Here is a 19,774-nt window from a genome sequence, read left to right on the forward strand (position 1 = left end):
AGCCCGGTTCATTCGAAAACATTGGGCGCCATGTGCCAATTCCCGATCCCGATTTCGCCGCAAATCCGCGGAAGCGACGGCCCTTAAGAGCCACAGGGCAATGCAGTGTAGCGATATTAATGAGTGGCAGTTGAAGCAACCCAGCCTCGCTGCTGCTAGCGCAAAAAAAAAGAAAAAAAGAAAACGCAGTCTCGTGGTCAGCTAAAAACGTGCGCCTGCGGAAAAGAAGACATGCTTCACTGCAACACAGCGGTGACACGCGGGCAGCATGTCGCATGCTTCTCGCCACGTCAGCGCGTCATGATTTACCCATTCTTTTGGGGAAAAGAAAAGATAAAGGACGGTCTGACGGAATTCATGATGTATGCGAACCTCCGATTGGCGGTTGCTTCGGCAATTTCCGCACTTGCACTGCTGGCGGAGTTCTTGCCTGTAACGCCTACTTCGAAAACTCGGTGAAAACTTCAGTGATCATGTTTTCCAGCCAGAACACATTGCGGATTCCGTCACACTGGCCATTATCATATTCTTTATTTTACCAGAAAGAATGGGCGAATGGTTGCATCATTACGCGCTGAGGCTGCGAGGATCAGGTGACATGCTGCCCGCGTGTCACCACTGTGCTGCAGTGAAGCACGCCTTCTTTTCCGCAGGCACGCATTTCAGCTAACAACGAGGCTTCATCTTTTCTTTTTTTCTTTTTTGCGCTGATAGCAGCGAGGCCTCCCGTTTTCCCGAGTTCGCGGCAAAAATGGGACCAGGTATTGCTGGAAAACAACCATTGGAGCCACAAACTAGAAGGCCATACGACCACCTCTGATTACTTTCAGTAATTCAAAGTTCCTTGCATCCCGTTTTTTGTATGTTTCGTTAATTCGAAAACCCGCTTAATTCGAAAGTTTTTCACAGTCCCAGTGACTTTGAATTAACGAGGTTTTACTGTATATATCATCAGCCCAGCTTATTAAGGAGTTATAAAAAATATCAGCATCTGGGATTTCGCCTGACCCAAGTTTTTCTGTGGAACATGTCAACGCTTAGGGATACCACATTTTTAGCTTGTGTAGCGGGCAAAGCTGTAGCAGGTTTGACTAAATGTAAGCAGATTTCCCAGAGGAAGCATTTGCACAAATACCTTGACACCATAGTTACGTTAGCAAATCACTTCAGCTTAGAGAGCAGCATATCCTGGCTTTTTTAGCCAGTTAGTATCAGTGTAGCAGCATTAAAACAAATGCATTAAATACAAGACAGAAAAGGTGTAATTTTATTGTAAATAGCTGCTGTTTAGTGAACAAGCCTCATGCCATATTCTTCAATTCGGATACATTTAGTTCTGCTCTGTGTAAGAATTTTTGACAATGTTCGAATACATCACAATCTGGATGTTAGTGCTTCTGTGTTCTGTTCTTTTCACACCTATGCAAGCCTAAATCTACTTGCTGAATCCTTACAATAGAGTTGACATGGCCATTTTGGATGATGCCTGTATGTGCTGCGAGCGCGAAAAGAATTCCTTGTGAATGTTTCTCTTCAAAAGCCTGGCTTCGCTTACCCCATGTCATAAACATTGTACCATATTGAAGTATGGTTTGTTCTTTCTCTTTTCAGTTGTACCTGGGGGCAGTATTGGCCATTGTAGTTATTGTAACAGGTTGTTTCTCCTACTATCAAGAAGCCAGGAGTTCAAAAATTATGGAGTCTTTCAAAAACATGGTTCCACAGGTGAGTGCTGTACTTGTACTTTGCATGGGGTACACTAGCCACTTGCTCATGAATTGCTTGGCCACAGAAAATTGCAACGTTCAGAGTATGTTCCATGAATTTCTGTGTACATGAGCAGTGCAACAATTTGCATGGGATTGTAACAAAGTGGGAGATAAGCAAAAGTGTTCAGTCGAGTTGTATTCACAGTACAAAGTCTTGCCAGACATTTGCAATATGCACTGATGCCCACGAAGCTATACTGGACAGTCAAGCGTACTTCTTTTTTCAACACGGAAGTTTTGTAGACATTTTGCACTTCGAGATATCTGTCATAACTTGAACTTATTTTAATTTATCAAAGATTTGTTGCTCTGCAGAATGCATAGCTGTACTGTTTTTTGCCACACCACACAATATGCTTGTGCAAAGCAAAGCTTCGTACAACACTGCTTGGTGCACTTGTTCACTGCTGCTCTTTTAAAACACATATTAAGCACATTGCCACTTCACTGCAGTAACTCACATTTCCAGTAAGCTGAATCTCGGGGTAAATTTTCATTTAACTGGCTCGCTCACCTTGTACGCATTGGTAAATTTCTGGTGCAAGCAATGGGCACAGAAACACGCTGTGCAGCCTTCTACTTCATGTCATGAGCAATCTTCAAGACGGACAGTAGTGCAACATGTTTGGCAGTGCACAAGTGCCACCCTCACACCAAAAGAAAATGGCTTACTTGCTTCCATGGTACACCACCTATAGGAACTAACATGTTGGGGATCTAGTAGAAGCACAGAAGGGATGGACAGCGAAGCTAGGCATAGGCATACGCTATCCTTCGACCATTTTATTGTTCACGCCTCATTACTGCAACTACTTCCCAGAACGTATCGGTCCATCCATGGGTCAATTCTTGTGCAATACTAACGTAGCATGTGTTGTGTGTTTTCTTGATACCCTTTCCAGTATGCCATAGTGATCCGTGATGGACAAAAGTTACACCTTCCCGCTGAGGAGGTTGTGGTGGGAGACGTGTGTGAGGTAAAAGGTGGTGATCGAATCCCTGCTGACATGCGGGTCATCCAAGCACAAGGTTTCAAAGTGGACAACTCGTCCTTGACCGGTGAATCTGAGCCCCAGACGCGCTCGCCAGAGCTTACGAACGAGAATCCGCTGGAAACGAGGAACTTGGCCTTCTTCTCCACCAACTGTGTTGAAGGTGGGTTGGGAAAGCAGCTTCGTGATGCGAAAATATGAGAACTACTGTGAACTGGTCAACCAGCTGCTTCAGCAGGTGACCTACAAGAACACCATATTTTCTGTAGGGCTCTCATGACGTTGTGGGTTCTCTTCCCATGGAGTGCGTCTTGAACAAAACAACAAGTTTAGGCTGCTTTACAAAAGGGGCAGAATGCACAAATCAGCCGATTCTTTTATGATGGGGGTCAGGCTCTCCTTTATGTACATTTATGTGTGTATATGTGTGCATGTATGTAATATAAGGGGATAACTGCTTCTTGGGTGAGCTGGTGTTTGCTAAACACATTGTAGTAGTGCAAAGTTAGAAAAAGAAAGGAAAGAGAATTTTCCTTCTATATGTATAGTAATACATACAAAACTTCAAAATTTCTGGGGTGGGGAGAAGGGGGGGTTGAACAACCCCCAAAGTACACTTCTGGCTACGCTAAAATGGAATGAAGAAAGGATAGCAACACAGTGCTTCTAAATGCAAAGCATTTCTTAGCGAACTTCTGCGACTTTGAGCGTATCTATCAATCTATCTAGCCGCCTACGAGTTTGTGCTCTCCTGGCGGTTTCGTTAATGGGATGTATACCAAAATTGGTATGGCATGACTGTATGATGAACATGAATGACAGGTCATAACATGAAAATTATAACATGCACGTCATGAACAGCATGCTTTAGATGCCACAGTGTTGGTGCTCTTGGAGCCGTTTCGTTAACTTGATATATACCAAAATTGGTATGGCGTGACAAGTGTGTATGACAAACATAAGGAACAAGTCCTATCGTGCAAATCATGACATGCATGTCATGTACAGCATGATTTACACGACATGGTCCGAGGGCACTCACGGCCATTCAATTAGATGGATATATACCAAATTGGTACGACGAGACATTTCTATATGTCAGACATAAATGACAGGTGGTAACGTGAAAATCGCGACATGCATGTCTTGCACGCCATGACATACATGCCTCACTCATGGTGCGCTTGCACCCATTTCGCTATCTTGACATGTACCAAATTTGGTATTGCATGACGTGACTCTACGACGAACATGACAGGTGGTAAAATGACAATCGTGACATTCATTTCTTGTACAGCATGATTTTCATGCCACGCTCATGGTGCGCTTGCGGCGGTTTCCCTAGCTTGATATAGTACACCAAAACTGGTATTGTGTGACGTGACTGTATGACGAGCATAAGTGACAAGACCCAACCCACATATCATAACATGCATGCCATGTATGGCATGATTTACATGACACTGTCATGGTGCGCTTCCAGCCGTTTTGTTTACTGGATTTACACCCAAATTGGTACACTCTAAGAAAAAAATCCAGTATTTGGGGAGTATTTCTGCCACACAACTATAATCGCCATCCACCTCACATACTTTCCTCGTGTTATCACTACGGTTTCAGCAGTTCCCGGTCACAAACAGCGCGTGCGTCATCAACGTGACATAGCATTCTTGATAGAAAAGTGACGAGAGTCGGATTTTCAAGAAAGGAAACGCGAGCAAGCCAGATGACTATTGTTGTTGTGTGGCAGAAATGCTCCCCAAATATTTTTTTCTTAAAGTGCATGGCATGACATGAGTGTGTGACGAACATAAATGAGAGGTCATGCATTGTATATACCAGAATATACGTTTCATTATATAAAAGATTGTAGATGCATGCGTGCATGACAAACATGGGTTATAGTATAGTGAACAAGATGTCATGACATGAATGATTTCATTTCCCTCAAAGAAACAAGACGATGTATGCAGCTCTCTGCTGACTGCTTCGCATTACATCGATTTCCACAGTGCATGGGATCTGCCGTTTTTTTCTTTTATCATCCTTTTCTAAGTGCTGCTTTTTCACTCTCAAAGTGTCTACCAACTAGCCTTCGTTGCACTGTTTGTTCGCCCTATTACTTGACACCTCACATACCAACTCTGGACGCAAAGCCACGTCACTTGTCATCTCAAATCACTGATTGCTTATTTCCTGCACAGGTACTGGCATGGGTGTGGTGATCAACACTGGTGACCGGACTGTTATGGGCCGCATTGCGAACTTGGCCTCTGGCCTCGAGATGGGTGAGACGCCCATTGCCAGGGAGATTGCCCATTTCATCCACCTCATCACCGGAGTCGCTGTGTTCTTGGGAGTAACCTTCTTCGTGATTGCCTTCATCTTGGGCTACCACTGGCTAGATGCCGTCATCTTCCTCATTGGTATCATTGTGGCCAACGTGCCCGAAGGTCTCCTGGCCACTGTCACCGTGAGTACAAGTCCCACTTAGCCTGTTACATATTTCATTCGTCGATTTCTCTTTATTGTGTATTTAAATCATATTCTGTTACTTCGTCTATCAGATATGATGTTCAGCTGCTAGGCACAACATATTCCATAGCTGTGTTCTGTTTCTAGAGTCTCGGCGAATGTTTAATTTTGATTAACGAATGATCTTGCAATAATTTGAATTCGTTGGAATTGCAACCAACAATATTACGCGGGGCATGCAACAAAATATTACCCGCAGCTCTCCATTTTGCCTCTGTCAAGCCTTGTATGATGAAGCTAGGCCACTTGTCAAAATACTTTTTTTATATAAACTATTTATTGTAACCATCCATTCATTACATAATCAGAGAAACATTTTAGATTTACTTTGTCTAATAATTCATTATTGCCGAGTTTGTTATATTGAGGCTTTACTGGGTATTGTGGGTACCACACTTGAAGGCCTTATTATTGTGCAATTCTTCCACCAATTTTGCTCTGCTTAATCTAGGTAGATGTTACCCACATCTTTGAATATTGAAGGGCTCCGGAGCTCATAGGAAGAGCCTCTAGACATTTAGAAGTTCTTGCCGTGCTTAAAAAATAACTGGTAATGCCTCGTCATGCAGGTGTGTCTCACCCTTACTGCCAAGCGAATGGCCGCCAAGAACTGTCTCGTGAAGAACTTGGAAGCCGTAGAGACCCTTGGGTCAACCTCAACTATCTGCTCTGACAAGACTGGCACCCTGACACAGAACCGTATGACTGTTGCCCACATGTGGTTCGACAACCAGATCATCGAAGCTGACACTACGGAAGATCAGTCCGGTGTGTTTGCATACCTGCATATTTTCTCTTATCGCATGTGTACATTTTTTGCTGCCTGCCAAATGAGATTCGAAATAGCGCAGCACCGTAAAAAAAAACTGTTCTCTAGACATAGTTTGGCCACTTCGTCTGTATATCAGGGGCGCACTTCAAGATATCGGGTGTCGTGTGCTGGTGGTATGCAAATTTTGTATATAGCAAGGGTTTTCATTAGAGCTGTGCGAATAGCAAAATTTTGGGTGCGAAGCGAATTCGAATATTGAAGTGCGAGTGCGAATCGAATCGAATATTTTTCGAATATTTCTCGAATATTTCTACAATATTTTTCGAATACTTCAAAGCGAAACTGCAGAAAGAAATGTTAGAGAGGATTCCTTAGCATATTCTTATGAGATAGCAACATGAAAGTGTTTCTTTTCGCTAGGTTGATGAAGCACTGGCGGGGTGGTGTTTCATAGTTGTCTTATTAAGAATGAGGCAATGTAGAGGCCAAATTGTATTTATGTACATGATTTGGTGCAACCAAAGTGTTGCCGACAACACTTTACACGTGGTAGGCAAAGATGCTATTTCCTCAGCCTCTCCTCCTCTTTCAACTTCTGTGGAAGCCCAACCGATGTGGCAGACAAGGTTGTGCTCCCTTCAAGTCCGTAGTTCCAAATCTGCCCCGTAGACGTCGATATATAAGAACATCTAAAAAGCTTCGGCTTCCGATTTTTAGGACTTCCTGCCCAAGTTTCAGGTCTAAAACAGCATTGAGCCCCCACCTCTGCCACATCTTTCGTCTCCGTGTTGGAACCAGCGTTTTCTTGAGTTAATACATTTGCGACCGTAGCAGAGCTTGAAAGGCAGCTTTGCCGCAATATCGGGGTGTGATGAGGTGAAGCATATTGAAACTCTAGGGATCACTTCCGATCGGACGTTGACTGTGTCTTGGCAAAGTTCGACCGTAACGGAGCTTGAAAGGCAGCTTTGGCGCAATACCCGGGTGTGATGAAGTGAAGCATATTGAAAATCTAGGGCCCACTTCTAATCGGACGTTCTTGGCAAAGTTCGACCGTAACGGACCTTGAAAGGCAGCTTTGCCGCAATACGCTAGTGTAATGAGGTGAAGCATATTGAAAATCTGAAGGGGTCACTTTCAATCGGGCGTTGACTCTATTTGTTTTTGGGAAGTTCGAATAGTTCGAATAGTAAAATTCCAGTGCGAATCGAATCGAATAGCAAACACTATTCGAAAAATATTCGAAATTTCGAATATTCGCACACCCCTAGTTTTCATACTGGGTTCTGCAGAATCCACAGGCTTTGTGAAGGATGTTTTGGGGATTCACTAGACGTAAGAAGGAATGCAACCCAATCCCATTTTATCCACATTTTATTGATTTGTTGATTAACCTAATTTATTAATTTGAAAAAGTAAATTTGTATTGCATTATGCTGCATCTGTATGTGAGGAGTATGTGAGCAGCAATAGCATCCTCACATCCTCAACTGTTGACCCAAAGGTCGCAGAATCGCATCCTGGCTGCAACGGCCGCATTTTGATGGAGAGGCAAAATGCTAAAGGCGCCCGTGTACTTAGATTTAGGCGCCCATTAAAGAACCCCAGGTGGTCGAAATTTCTGGATCCCTCCACTACGGTGTCTCTCGTAATGATATCGTGGTTTCGGGATGCAGAGCCCCAACAGTTATTGTTATCTTCCTCGCGTTCTGGGTGCAGGCGTCCAGTATGACAGGTCCTCTGCTGGATGGAAGGCACTCGCCCGCAACTGCTGCCTCTGCAGCAGGGCAGAGTTCAAGGCTGGACAGGAGAACGTCCCTATCCTCAAGCGAGAGTGCACGGGTGATGCTTCGGAGTCTGCCATTCTCAAGTGCATGGAGCTTGCCATCGGCAGCGTTGCTGCCTACAGGCAGCGCAACCCCAAGGTCTGCGAGATCCCCTTCAATTCCACCAACAAGTACCACGTAAGTCTCCTTCTCTGTCTTCTATTGTCTCTATCGTTAGCAATTGCATCGCAGATTTTAACGTGATAGCGTTAAAGCGCTCCTTTTACAGAAATTTTGGAGTCAGCGTCATTGGTTGTGAGCGAAAAATCAGCATTATTGGTGATCGAAAAATTGAGAAAGATGCAAATAAAATCAATAATGAAAAAATTTTGCTTAGAGTCAGAATCGAACCTAGGCCTTCTGCATGGCATGCAGGTAGTCTACCACACAGCCAAGCCATTGCTTGAAACTGCTTCGGGAAAAAAACACTATACTAATGTCATGTAGTGGGAGGAGTCTCCTTAACGCATGTAATGTTGCGTGGCAGAAGCGTAGAATCGCGCCAGACGTCAATACATGTGAATTGCACAACGTGTGAGGGGTTTAAAGGCCTATTGATTACAAAGCGCTCAGACATATTTAATCATCATCAGCAGCAAAATGAGCAGCTGTGTAAGTTTGCGTGTTGCCTTACGGGCGCATAGTGAGCCCGTTGCTGATTCGCAAAAGGAAGAATTATGGTGTATTGGGCAGTTCGCAACTGTACTTGCAGTAGGTGTTCTAGGATGGTTTGAATTGGCCAATGTTACACGCGAAGACGTTCGTTTCCTTGCGGCACAGTTGAGGCCCACTGAGAATCGAAACCAGGCTAGGAATTGAGAAGGCGATGTGCACAGGGCCCAATTACGCTATCGTGTTTTACTCTTGAAGGCGAAGCTCAAGCATCCTCCAAGTTGTTAGCCCCCTCGGCAAGTGGCAGGTTATTCTACTTGGTTGAATGTGTAGCACAGCACAGACAAGGGACGAAGAATGTATGTTTTGATTGTGTGCAGCTCGCAATAAACTTTTATTTGTCAGTTAGCGCTCATGTTGTACACTCTTCATCCCTTGTCTGTGCTGCGCTGCACATTCAAACAAATATGTTAACGTACCAACTCGCCCAACTTGCCGTGTTAATCCAGGTTATTCTGAATTGATGTTTCTTTCTTTCCTCTCGTGTTCAGTGTTCCCTTCATGCAGTCAGCGCATTGTGGCTGGTGGCAGTAGGCAGTCAGTGCTTGATCCTTGTATCCCTCCTGTGTTCTATATTTGTCAATTCCTCACTGTTTGTACTCGGCGGTAACCTAAGAATTGGGTGCGAGCTTCATGCACGAAACCAAACTGCACCTGCTCCTCCACGCTCAAAAACATCAGTTCCCATGTGGCACCAAACACTGAAAAAATTTGTCTTGGCTGCAGTGTCACTGATATTAGTGAATGTAATTAAATGGCATACATGTGCAAACTGAACATTAATCTTGTTGGTGACTGTTGATGTTAAAATCGGAGCATACACAAAGGTGCGGAGAGGCACCCTTTAACTCCACCGTGTCACTGTCCTTTGTGCACATTGAGATATCAACACTCAAATGAATAATTCATGTTTGCAGTGCCTTGTGTTACTGACCAGACAGTATTGCTGCACTTGCATGTTTCTGATCTCAAGATTGCCTTCTCCTAGCTGCTGGATTTTTTAACGGCGGAGCTGTTTGTTGTTCCGCCGGTTTGCGTGACGAGAAAACTAAGTTGTGCCCAGCGCATGGAATGCAATAACTCAGCTGGCACGCGCTCTCTCTTCGTCCTCTTCATCTTAGGATTGGCTATACAGGGAGTTTGCTCTGGGCAATGTACATTCGAGAAATGAGGATAGTTAGAGTACATTTTTCTGTATTGCCCAGTAATCTTGCGAATAATAAGGTCTGTGGCCAGCACAACCATTCAGGTTGAGACACAATGGAAATGCAATGTAGGCGTTTCTTCAATGCGTGTGCCTTCTGAAGACCACTACAGAGAGGCACAGAGCAGATAAACTGAAGAGAAAGGAGAGAAACAGAGAGAGACTGGAATAGACAGAGAGAAAAAAACATACAGGAGCAGAGAGAGGGAGGATCTTGCTAATTAGGATAATGCTGAGAGCATGCAAATTAAGACTGTACTAATTAGGACCTTGCTAATTAATACCATGCTACCTTGCCAATATTCTAGGTCAGCCACAAGTTCTGCTGTTGGTCCAGCCTTGCACCAATAGTGCAATCTTGATGCAGCGCTAAAAGACAAAGACGGAACATTCACACGGGAAGAGTGCTCGTCCTGTGTGAATGTTCAGTTTTAGTGTGAATGTTCCTTCTTAGTCTCTGTCTTTTAGTGCTGCATCAAGAATGCATTTGCACCAACTAGCCCAACTTCCTATCCTGTTCCAATAGTGCAAGCTGCCCACTTTTTTTTTTGTGGGGCACCCTTCTTATAGTTGGAGGATCTGAATTCTCAGCGTTGGTCGTTGTTTTTCAGGTAACTGTGCACGAGACTGAAGAACCCGATGACCCAAGCTACATCCTGCTCATGAAGGGTGCCCCCGAGCGTATCCTCGACCGTTGCTCCACCATCTTCATCAACGGCAAGGAGAAGGTACTCGACGACGAGATGAAGGAAGCCTTCAACAACGCCTACTTGGAACTGGGAGGCCTTGGAGAGCGTGTCATTGGTGAGTTGCCTGTGCAACACCTTCCGCAAACAGCCTAGGAATGTGGATGGCTGAATTAAGCTGAAAAATGGTTTTGATAACCTAGATTTTTGTCTGCATCACCATATCACTACAGTGAGGCTCTTCATTCAAGAAAATTACATAGGAACCATGTACGTTTATATTGCTCACAACTTTTCTTCTTGTAAGCCTATACGCTAAACCACAAGGATTTTCTACTAGGAGGAGTTGGAAGGGGTTGACATAAACTGTTGCACTTTGTAAGCGTTCTGATTAAAACTGACTCGCATTGTTGTTCGGGCATATGTGGTACATTTTGCAACAGAATTTTTCTTTTCACCATCAAAAGGAAACACATTATCTAGTGATATTTCTATACCGTGACATACAAAAGCGTGACCACCTTTCCTCCACAGGCACATTCTGAAATAAGACTTGCGGTTTAAAGGGAAAATGTACATTTTCTCGTATTTAACTCGCACCAAAAATACAGAAAGATTCAGAGGCCAAGTCAGGCCACGGGATATGCACAAATTTTAGTGAGCACACTGGTTTCACGATATTGCAAGGAGGGTGGGTTCACAGCAATACACGGAAACGTTTTTTTTTTTTCTTCAAATTTTCCTCTGGTTGTAGCTGGGGGCGCAGGTTATATGCAGGGATGGGCTAAGCACAAATAAACCATAACTTTGTTTTCGTTTATGCTAATCGTGTAGCAGTTTTTGAAAAATAGACTTCAATCCCAGCACCTTCCTTCTAGCTCGAATTTACAACTGTTACGTTTTGCATTTTCCCCGTCAACCAGGCTTTTGCGACTACAAGCTGCCAACAGACAAGTACCCACCCGGATACCCCTTCGACGCCGACGAACAGAACTTCCCACTCACCGGACTTCGTTTTCTTGGTCTTGTCTCCATGATTGACCCCCCACGTGCTGCTGTGCCCGATGCTGTTGCCAAATGCCGAAGTGCCGGCATCAAGGTATGGCCATACATGCCTACTTAAACTTTAGACAAGGATGTTTCAATGAAGGGCTTTCGTGTGTCAATGCAGGCATCGCTTGGTGGGCTTAGGGCGATTTGAGATGATAAACACCGTTGTCTTCTCTGCCCAGCATTGCACAAAAAGAATGCTCTGTCAAATAATGGCTCATCGGATGCTCTGTTTGTTACTGAAGGCAAGGATGGAGTGTAGTAATAACTGAAATAAGATAAACCAAATTAGAACGCTGTGCACAGCCCTGGGGCAGCTTATGACACCAGATACTATTTGTTACAGCTAACCTTGTGTCCTATGCACCCGTGCACGTGACTGTTTCAATCAGCTAATCTAAATTGTGCTAATAAACTTGCCATTGTGTTTAGCTCACACATGGCCTTGTGGTTGCTATGTGTCTATACAACTCTCGCAAAAATTTTATCCCCATTATGAACTGACCAGCCTGTGTAGTGGTTAGCGTTCACCTTGATATATTAGTCATGCACGGTTATTTGGCTGATTTTGCTTCTTTGCAATTCTTTGCCTTGGTGTTTTACTGCACCTCGGCTCATTCGACCAGTCATTCATGAGTGTTGTCGGAGCGGTGTAACGGTTGTTGTGCAAAGTGACAATGGAGCTCTGTCACACTGAGCTTGAGCAGTATCATTCTGGTTTTGTTAACGCTATGCGAACATTACAATCAGCTTCACAGGAGTGCTCTCATTAAACAATCGGTTAAGTGCACTGTACATTTAACTGTCCTCTCCCTTTTCTTTGCTTGATAGGTTATCATGGTGACTGGTGACCACCCGATCACTGCCAAAGCCATCGCCAAGGCTGTTGGAATCATTTCCGAGGGTAACGAAACCGTGGAAGACATTGCGCAGCGACTGAACGTACCCGTGGAGGAAGTGAACCCGCGGGACGCCAAGGCGGCCGTGATCCATGGCTCGGAACTGAGAGACATCAGCCCTGAACAGTTGGACGACATTCTGCGTCACCACACCGAAATCGTCTTCGCCCGAACCTCGCCCCAGCAGAAGCTCATCATTGTGGAGGGCTGCCAACGCCTGGGAGCCATTGTGGCCGTGACTGGGGATGGCGTCAACGACTCGCCTGCCCTCAAGAAGGCCGACATTGGCAAGTCGTTTGCATTGGCATTATGCATGACAGTGCGCAATGCATGTTATGACGTGTGGTTTTGTAAAAGAAATAACGGTGTGGAGTGTAGCATTGTGACATAGCTAGAGAGCAACGGAGATCGGAGAACACACTTGGATTGAAATTCGTTTGCTTGGCATGTGGTATACGGTTGACTTACGTCAATTCGACCCCCGAAGGGACCAACGAACTTGGTTGAGTGAAGTGAAATGCAGAAAAGGGAGCAAAATGCACTGCTGGCTCATTTAGCAGCATTTGACCCAATCAAAACTCAAGGAATCGAATTTTATGGCCCCGTAGTAGATTAACACTGAAGTGCATAAACTATGTAGAAGTGGAATGCACACGCAATTTTTTTGCTGTGAAACAACGTATCTCCGATCCTGGCAGTATCTCCAATCCGTATCTCCGATCAACATATCTCCGATCCTCCTTGTGTTTGAATATCACTTGCCTTTGCCCCTTCTCTTCTCTAACTCACCCACCCTCAACATATTACAAAAATGCTGTGTTGAGCAAGGCACATTGAAGTCTCACTTATGTCTGCAGGTGTTGCCATGGGTATTGCTGGGAGCGACGTGAGTAAGCAGGCAGCCGACATGATCCTGTTGGACGACAACTTTGCCTCCATTGTCACCGGTGTTGAAGAAGGTTGGTAGCTTCTGCTACTTCAGTTCGAAGCTCTGTTCTCTTCGAGTGGTTATCTGAAATGTTGTAATATTCTGTTTTGACACTCGCAGTTAAGGTTCTGCGTTCTCGGAATGTTCCTAGGTGCACTTAGCATATGTTTGTGTTCATCTTATAGCTATCTTTCAAATACATGCATTTCTACTATCAATATGCCACATTTTCGAACACACACAAAGATAAGTCTCATTTGTCTGCGATGCGCTATCTTTTGGCATGGCCCGTCTTTTTCCCTGTTTGCAAAAGTCCAACTTCAAGGCCAGACTTTCTTCCCAATTTTTGTACCTGCAGGTCGTCTGATCTTTGACAACCTGAAGAAGTCCATTGCATACACCCTGACCAGTAATATTCCTGAAATCAGTCCTTTCCTGTTGTTCATCTTGGCTGATGTGCCCTTGCCTTTGGGAACCGTTACCATCCTGTGCATTGACTTGGGAACTGACATGGTAAGTCAACGCTTCTGCATCACTGTCCCGTGCACAGAAAGCGAAGCTTCGGCTGCACATTCTTTTGAAGGTCCCTTTCAGGGTAACAAAGGATTCACTGCAGTGTAAAGGAATTTCATACTCAATCATTTTTGTGGTTCATTACTTGGGGCACACCCCGTATTGAATGCTAGTGAAACCGGAGGTAAATTGTTGCATATATCTTGGCTGCCTGGATTTTTGTTTTAGAACATGGCGAAATAAGAGTAACAATTTTAACCGAGCAGGACATTCATTCGTCAAACTTAAGGTTCGCTTTTTGGAGCACACATTGTGTTTTCATGTACGTAGACAGCTCTGAGCTATTTCCTTGATGAAAATGCTTGCGAACCTTGTCGAGGCAGCAAAGCAGCACGTCCAAGTGACCACTTGTCAACGCTTGTCAATCCATCAGGTTGGTTTGCTGTACAGGGTTAGCTTAGTTACGATAGGTTGAAGAGCTTGATTGGGAGTTGTTCTTCTCCATGAAGAAAGCAATGCGTTTGAAGAAAGAAGCATTTGAGCATGGCATTTTGCAAGTGCCTTGTGTAATTCAGTGTCAACTCTGGGTGTTTAACTGGCTGCTGGTGCCACTTGCCTTTCTTGCAGCACGACTGTTGTTGCCACATGTTTGTGCTGCTGCAGTGCTCTTTTCATAAAGCTAAATGTTGTCATCATCAGTGGTGTTTTTTTTTTGTAGGTGTTTGTTTGATTGTGTGTGTGTGTGTCTGCAGAAAGTAAGCATGTGCAAAACCTGTGTAGGCAGGCTGTGCCCTTACAGAAATTTTTTAACATAGATGCAGCTTTTGCTAATGTATTTATTTGCTTATATGTTAAACAAATACATCAAGTTGGAAAGCACTGTGTGCATATTTTTCAGTCATGGCTATACCTTGAAACTGTGGTAGTTCTTGTCTGTAGTATAACTACAGTGGAACCTCGATTATCCGTCCCCTGGTTTTGCGACGACCCGCATTTTACAACGAATCGGTTTGGTCCCGGCGAAACCCCCATAGAAATAATGTATTTAAAACCTTGGTTTTACGACGCAATTTTACGCCGATCCCGCATCTTAGGACGACTTTTTGATTTCGTCCGAGAGAAAACACCACCTTCGTTATTCGAATTGGGCGCTGGACAAAAATATTCCCGAGTGTAAAATAAGAACTTAAATTCCCCTAGGTTGTCGGTTAGAAAAGTAGAGAGTGAGACAGTATGCTTTCTTAGAATGTATAAAATCTATTCTCCAGGCAGTTCATGCGCTTCTGTGATACAATTTCCCTGGCTTAAGATCGCTTCAGGATACGCTTCGATCGCATGCGTATCCAGAGAGAGCTTGTCTAGGTCGTTGCCTAGACAAGCTCTCTATAGTACAAGGAGAAGCTCCAACTGGACGTAAAGCTCATCTTTGAGATCCGGATATTTTCACGTTTTCGGTCCGTGGAAACTTTTCCCGGTCGACATACAGCTGATCTGCCTTTGTTTGCGGCACTCGCAGTCACAGGCCTTGAGCACGCAAAAGGACACGACGCAGCTATTTTTACAGTGCAAAATAACTTTCGCTTGACATAGACGTTCATAATAACAGCGGGGCATCACCAGTTGCCCTTCACAATTAAGGGAACAAATATGATGCGCACAGCTCTGTCGCGCACGAAAGCATCCTAGAACACTGTAGCAATGACACTGTGTCCGACTCTTCTGGCGGGAGGCTGTTACAGACGCGGTTTCGGTTTCGTTTTCACGTGCAGGCACTTTTCAGACTCGATTTGTCGGGAGAAAGCTGCGCGTTGGATTTGATATCTTAAAGTTAAGGATAACAACTCGCTCACACCTCATTTAACTAAGTAATGCTGCCATTAGCTGCCATTTTCAAAAATAATTTGATCTACCATCCTTGGAGATCCTTGGAGAACCTCAGGGTCTTGTCATGGGCTATGGAGACGGTCTGTTCCCCTTTTTTGGGCAAGGCTGACTGCCACTGCCAATATTTTTAGTTTTTTTTATTATACGACGCCCGGATTATACGACGGTTGTGTGTGGTCCCCTCAAAGTCGTATAATCGGGGTTCCACTGTATGTAAATGCATGTAACAAATGCTGAAACCTGGAACATATGAAATTTGCTAAGTTATGGGGCCTAAGCCAGTTAAAATCAACTGGGAACCCTCATTTGCAGCTACTATTATGTATTGATTCTCCTCACTCGGTGTACATTGTGGTGGGTCTCTCATGCACATCTATGCCATATGCTGCTGCTTGCTTTATTGTGGATGAAGCAATGTGAACTTGTGTACGGCCTTTCTATTTCTGTCTTAGGTTCCTGCCATTTCGCTGGCTTATGAGAAATCCGAATCTGACATAATGAAACGAAGACCGCGTGATCCTGCCCACGATAAGCTAGTGAATGAGAGGTAACATTCCTACATCCCAGCGCGCAGAAGGCCTGTCAAGCACTTTTGAATGTTCTTCTTCTCCCACACTGTCATTCGTTTCAAAGCCCTTTCCCAGTTTTTTTTGTTTTTCTTGTACTCGGTCTTACTGCTGCGATTAAGTTATTCTTGTGTAGTTCCCTTGTTTGGTTTTTGGGAGAGAACCATGGGCAGAGCACTTTACTTCATCTCGTTGTAGACCGGATATTTTGCTCAGGTTATCATAGCCTGATTTCTTAGACTGAAGGAGCTAGCTTTCAGCAACAAAAAGCGAGCACTGCTCGCTTAAATGAGCATTCTTGTAGTGTACATGCACCATTCAGACACTGAAAGCATTCATTGTTGAATTAAACTTGTCATACAATGGCAGGCACGTAGCCAGGATTTTTTTTTAGGGTGGGGGGGGGGCCAAGGCCTAATTGTTCGAAAGAAAGTCTTTCCATGGCAAAAACAAAAAAAAAGTTGCCTGGTAATATAGAAGGCTGGAAAAATTTCGGGGGCGGCCCGGCCCCCCCCCTTGCTACGTGCCTGTACAATGGGATGCTAACACTACCCTATCTCACAGTAGTGAAAGGTCAAGGGAAAGTAACATGTCGACAGGCTGACATTTTTATGTGGCCACCAATTTGTCAGGTAATCTAAACAAACCTGCACCTTACTTATCCATCAAGGCAGTCGCACTCTTGTTACTCCGCTTTGCCCTGGTTCTCTCCCCAATTCCTTTGATGGTCCGGTCAAAACATTCCACAAGGCCGCCGTCCACTTCTGTCGAACAGCGAGCGAAGACAGGTACCTGAAGGTAAAAGCTTGACAACCGTGATCTTTGGATTATTTTTTGCCACTTGCAATGAAATTCTTTTGGTTACATTCCTTGCCTGCTGTTCCACGCAGCTCTCCTTTATGTTTCGTTCTTCACATCATGAGCTTATCCCCTTTTTATTGCATACATAGTGGTTGGTTTGGTTTGGTTTGTTCCCTTGGTTTACGCTGTGTCAGGCAGATGAGCCATCAGTTATGCCTTCAGTTAAAACGTATCCCATCACTTTGTTTTGTTTCCTTACCTTGTCCTTGGTTCTGGCCTTATCGCTTTGTTTGTGTCTGTTTAGCGTGCTTGACTTCTGGGAGACAGGAATTAAAGAACGTTTGTTTGGTTCAAAAGCTCTGTAATGATTTCACGTGCACCTTCACCTCAGATTGCGAACTCTAGGAGTGCCTCGCATCGGGAAAATTATCTGGTTGATTCTCGATTTTGTTCTGATCAAAACTGGTCATATAAGAGGCGACGCTGAATCAAAACATTTCCGCAAGCAAACTTGTCTTTAATAAGTCGCTTGCGGAACTGTTGGCTCTGGCGACATCTTTTGTTGAACAAGTGCTGATCACTTCAGCTCTCCATCTCCCCACAAGCCTTTGTTTTTCTGCGGGTTACTTTGGTTTTGACTTTTCATTTTGGCCAATTGGTCATTGTGTTCAGTTCCATCTTTGTTTCTGCCCATTGTCATCATCATCAGCCTATAGGAACCCCACTACAGGACTGGCGCCTCTTCCTGCTGACATCATCACCCATGTTGGTGGGCTTGATCTGGCATTTACAGCGACATTGTTGCTCATTTTGCAACCCCAGTTCACTTTGACTGAAGTGCAAAGTACTTTGGGTGCACAGAACTGAGGCCAGTTCGTAAGCTTTGCCGCGTAACGCTCTTTACTCGGAGGCAAATTTGTAAAGCTTCTGTGATGAATCATCGATTTGACGAATTATGGATTACTTGCCGATTGACTAATTAGTTGTTGGCTAATATACTTTAAAGCAATCATTCAAGAGGCTTGACATTTTGCTATTGCAGTGTCATTGATTCAATGACACCAAGGGTGAGTACTTTAATAGCTAATTGCTTGAAAAATTTTGATGTCTGTCAACTTGCAAACCTTGCCAGTGGCTTTGAGACGTTTTCATGTGTTTTATTGGAAGCATACTGGTTTCGAAGAAGTCATTACCTTGACCTAGGGAAACTCTTGTAATAACTATTATGGAAGCTCAAATTGTGAAAGTGTGATGGCATGTGTAAGGCCTGAATGATGTTTCTGTTTAGAGATGACAGTGTTTGCAAGTTGCCATACAAGCAAGATGTTTCAAGCAAAGTGCCGCTTGAAGACAAGAGTGTCTAAGGATGCTCTATGCCTGCATGTTTTGTCGCTTCTCTTGCCCAATAGGCCATTGCTCCTTAATTTTGTTCATGGCCCTGCACATATTTGCATTGATGGCATCATCTTGTTGTGTGTTGTTGCACGGCTTTGCGCTAAACGACTGCATGGCAGCTGGTGCCAGAAGTATATTATTTTTTTATTTGAGTGGCACACTTTTGTTGGTTATTTTGGTTAGTTACTCCCACTTTTATGTTCTTGTTTTCCACTGCGGTACAGTGTGTTTCGTGTTCGGACCAATAATTCAGAAGCAAATTATTTTGGGCTAACCGCTGGAGCATCTTCTGACATCCCTTACAGGGGGGGGGGTCACAGATCTGTCTCTTTTATGTAACAACGCATTTGAAGCATCATGTCTGGTTCTTTTAGCACAATCTGTAAACCAGTTTGTCTGTAAACCTTGCTCTCAGAAGAGCAATGTTCAGCCAGTCTAATGTAGACTGGCCATCTACAAGCAATAACAGCGCCAGTTATCTAATAATGCTGACCTTTGCCTTCCGAAAGCCATGTTTGGGTAGCAGCAGCTTTGGAAATCAGATAAGATAATGCACATATTGTGCAGAACAGGCTACTACTCTCCTGTAAGACAGTAGGACACTAGCGGATACAGAAGTCTGATGTTATTGGCCCAAACACTTTAGTCACTGTCCGCGTCATCATGCAGTATGGCCCCCCTACCATTATTTTTGTTTTCTTCCTCCCCAACACATTTTTTTAGGTGCCTGCTATTTCCCTTGCGTATGAGATGGCAGAAAGTGACATTATGAAGCGTCAGCCCCGTGACCCACTCAAGGACAAACTTGTGAATGAAAGGTGGGGTTTTTGTGATCATTGCTCATCCCTGTTTATTTGTTTTGTTTGGCTTTGTGAAAACCCGCTTGTTACTGTCTTAAAAAATGAAACCTTGCACAAAGATGTGCGTGCTCGTAAGGAGCCAAGTGAGTACTGAATCCTTTCATTGCTCGTGCACGAATATATTTTTCTCTGCTGTAATAGTGTAACTGAAAAATTTTTGCACTAGGGAACAATGTCTATGCTATCTTTTCTGAAATTTTATGTTAAAAGTATGTGTGGTGAATACATTACATGCTAAAATCACATGTACTTGATCCAAGGAAAGCCTGTGTGCTTGCAACTCAATGTTTTTCTAGAGACATAGCGTTTCAAAGACAAAAAGATTGTTCATTTCTGACCTCAGTGAGGCATTGATATTTATTATTTTTCCTTAGCGTATGAGTCTTCAAAGTTGTGCGCACGAAATGTATCATTTTCTAAAG

The 19,774-nt window shown here is 44.0% G+C and overlaps 1 protein-coding gene across 5 annotated transcripts in view; it reads left to right on the top strand.

The window, feature by feature from the left end:
- The window catches only part of LOC119394018 (sodium/potassium-transporting ATPase subunit alpha), a 139,034-nt gene that overhangs the window by 107,755 nt on the left and 11,505 nt on the right, over window positions 1–19,774 (top strand). For 3 of the 5 annotated variants that reach the window (XM_037661225.2, XM_037661227.2, XM_037661226.2), the window contains exons 5-15: window positions 1,612–1,725; window positions 2,672–2,924; window positions 4,966–5,234; window positions 5,866–6,064; window positions 7,788–8,032; window positions 10,382–10,574; window positions 11,380–11,555; window positions 12,338–12,692; window positions 13,263–13,364; window positions 13,692–13,846; window positions 19,216–19,310. In XM_037661225.2, coding sequence (XP_037517153.1) covers window positions 1,612–1,725; window positions 2,672–2,924; window positions 4,966–5,234; window positions 5,866–6,064; window positions 7,788–8,032; window positions 10,382–10,574; window positions 11,380–11,555; window positions 12,338–12,692; window positions 13,263–13,364; window positions 13,692–13,846; window positions 19,216–19,310 — 2,156 coding nt within the window. Of the gene's footprint in view, window positions 1–1,611; window positions 1,726–2,671; window positions 2,925–4,965; window positions 5,235–5,865; window positions 6,065–7,787; window positions 8,033–10,381; window positions 10,575–11,379; window positions 11,556–12,337; window positions 12,693–13,262; window positions 13,365–13,691; window positions 13,847–16,182; window positions 16,278–19,215; window positions 19,311–19,774 lie in introns of all 5 variants that reach the window. The other 2 variants (XM_049415590.1, XM_049415591.1) reach the window with 1 other exon arrangement.

This window comes from Rhipicephalus sanguineus, chromosome 5 (assembly GCF_013339695.2).
Source record: "Rhipicephalus sanguineus isolate Rsan-2018 chromosome 5, BIME_Rsan_1.4, whole genome shotgun sequence".
Classification (NCBI taxonomy): domain Eukaryota; kingdom Metazoa; phylum Arthropoda; class Arachnida; order Ixodida; family Ixodidae; genus Rhipicephalus; species Rhipicephalus sanguineus.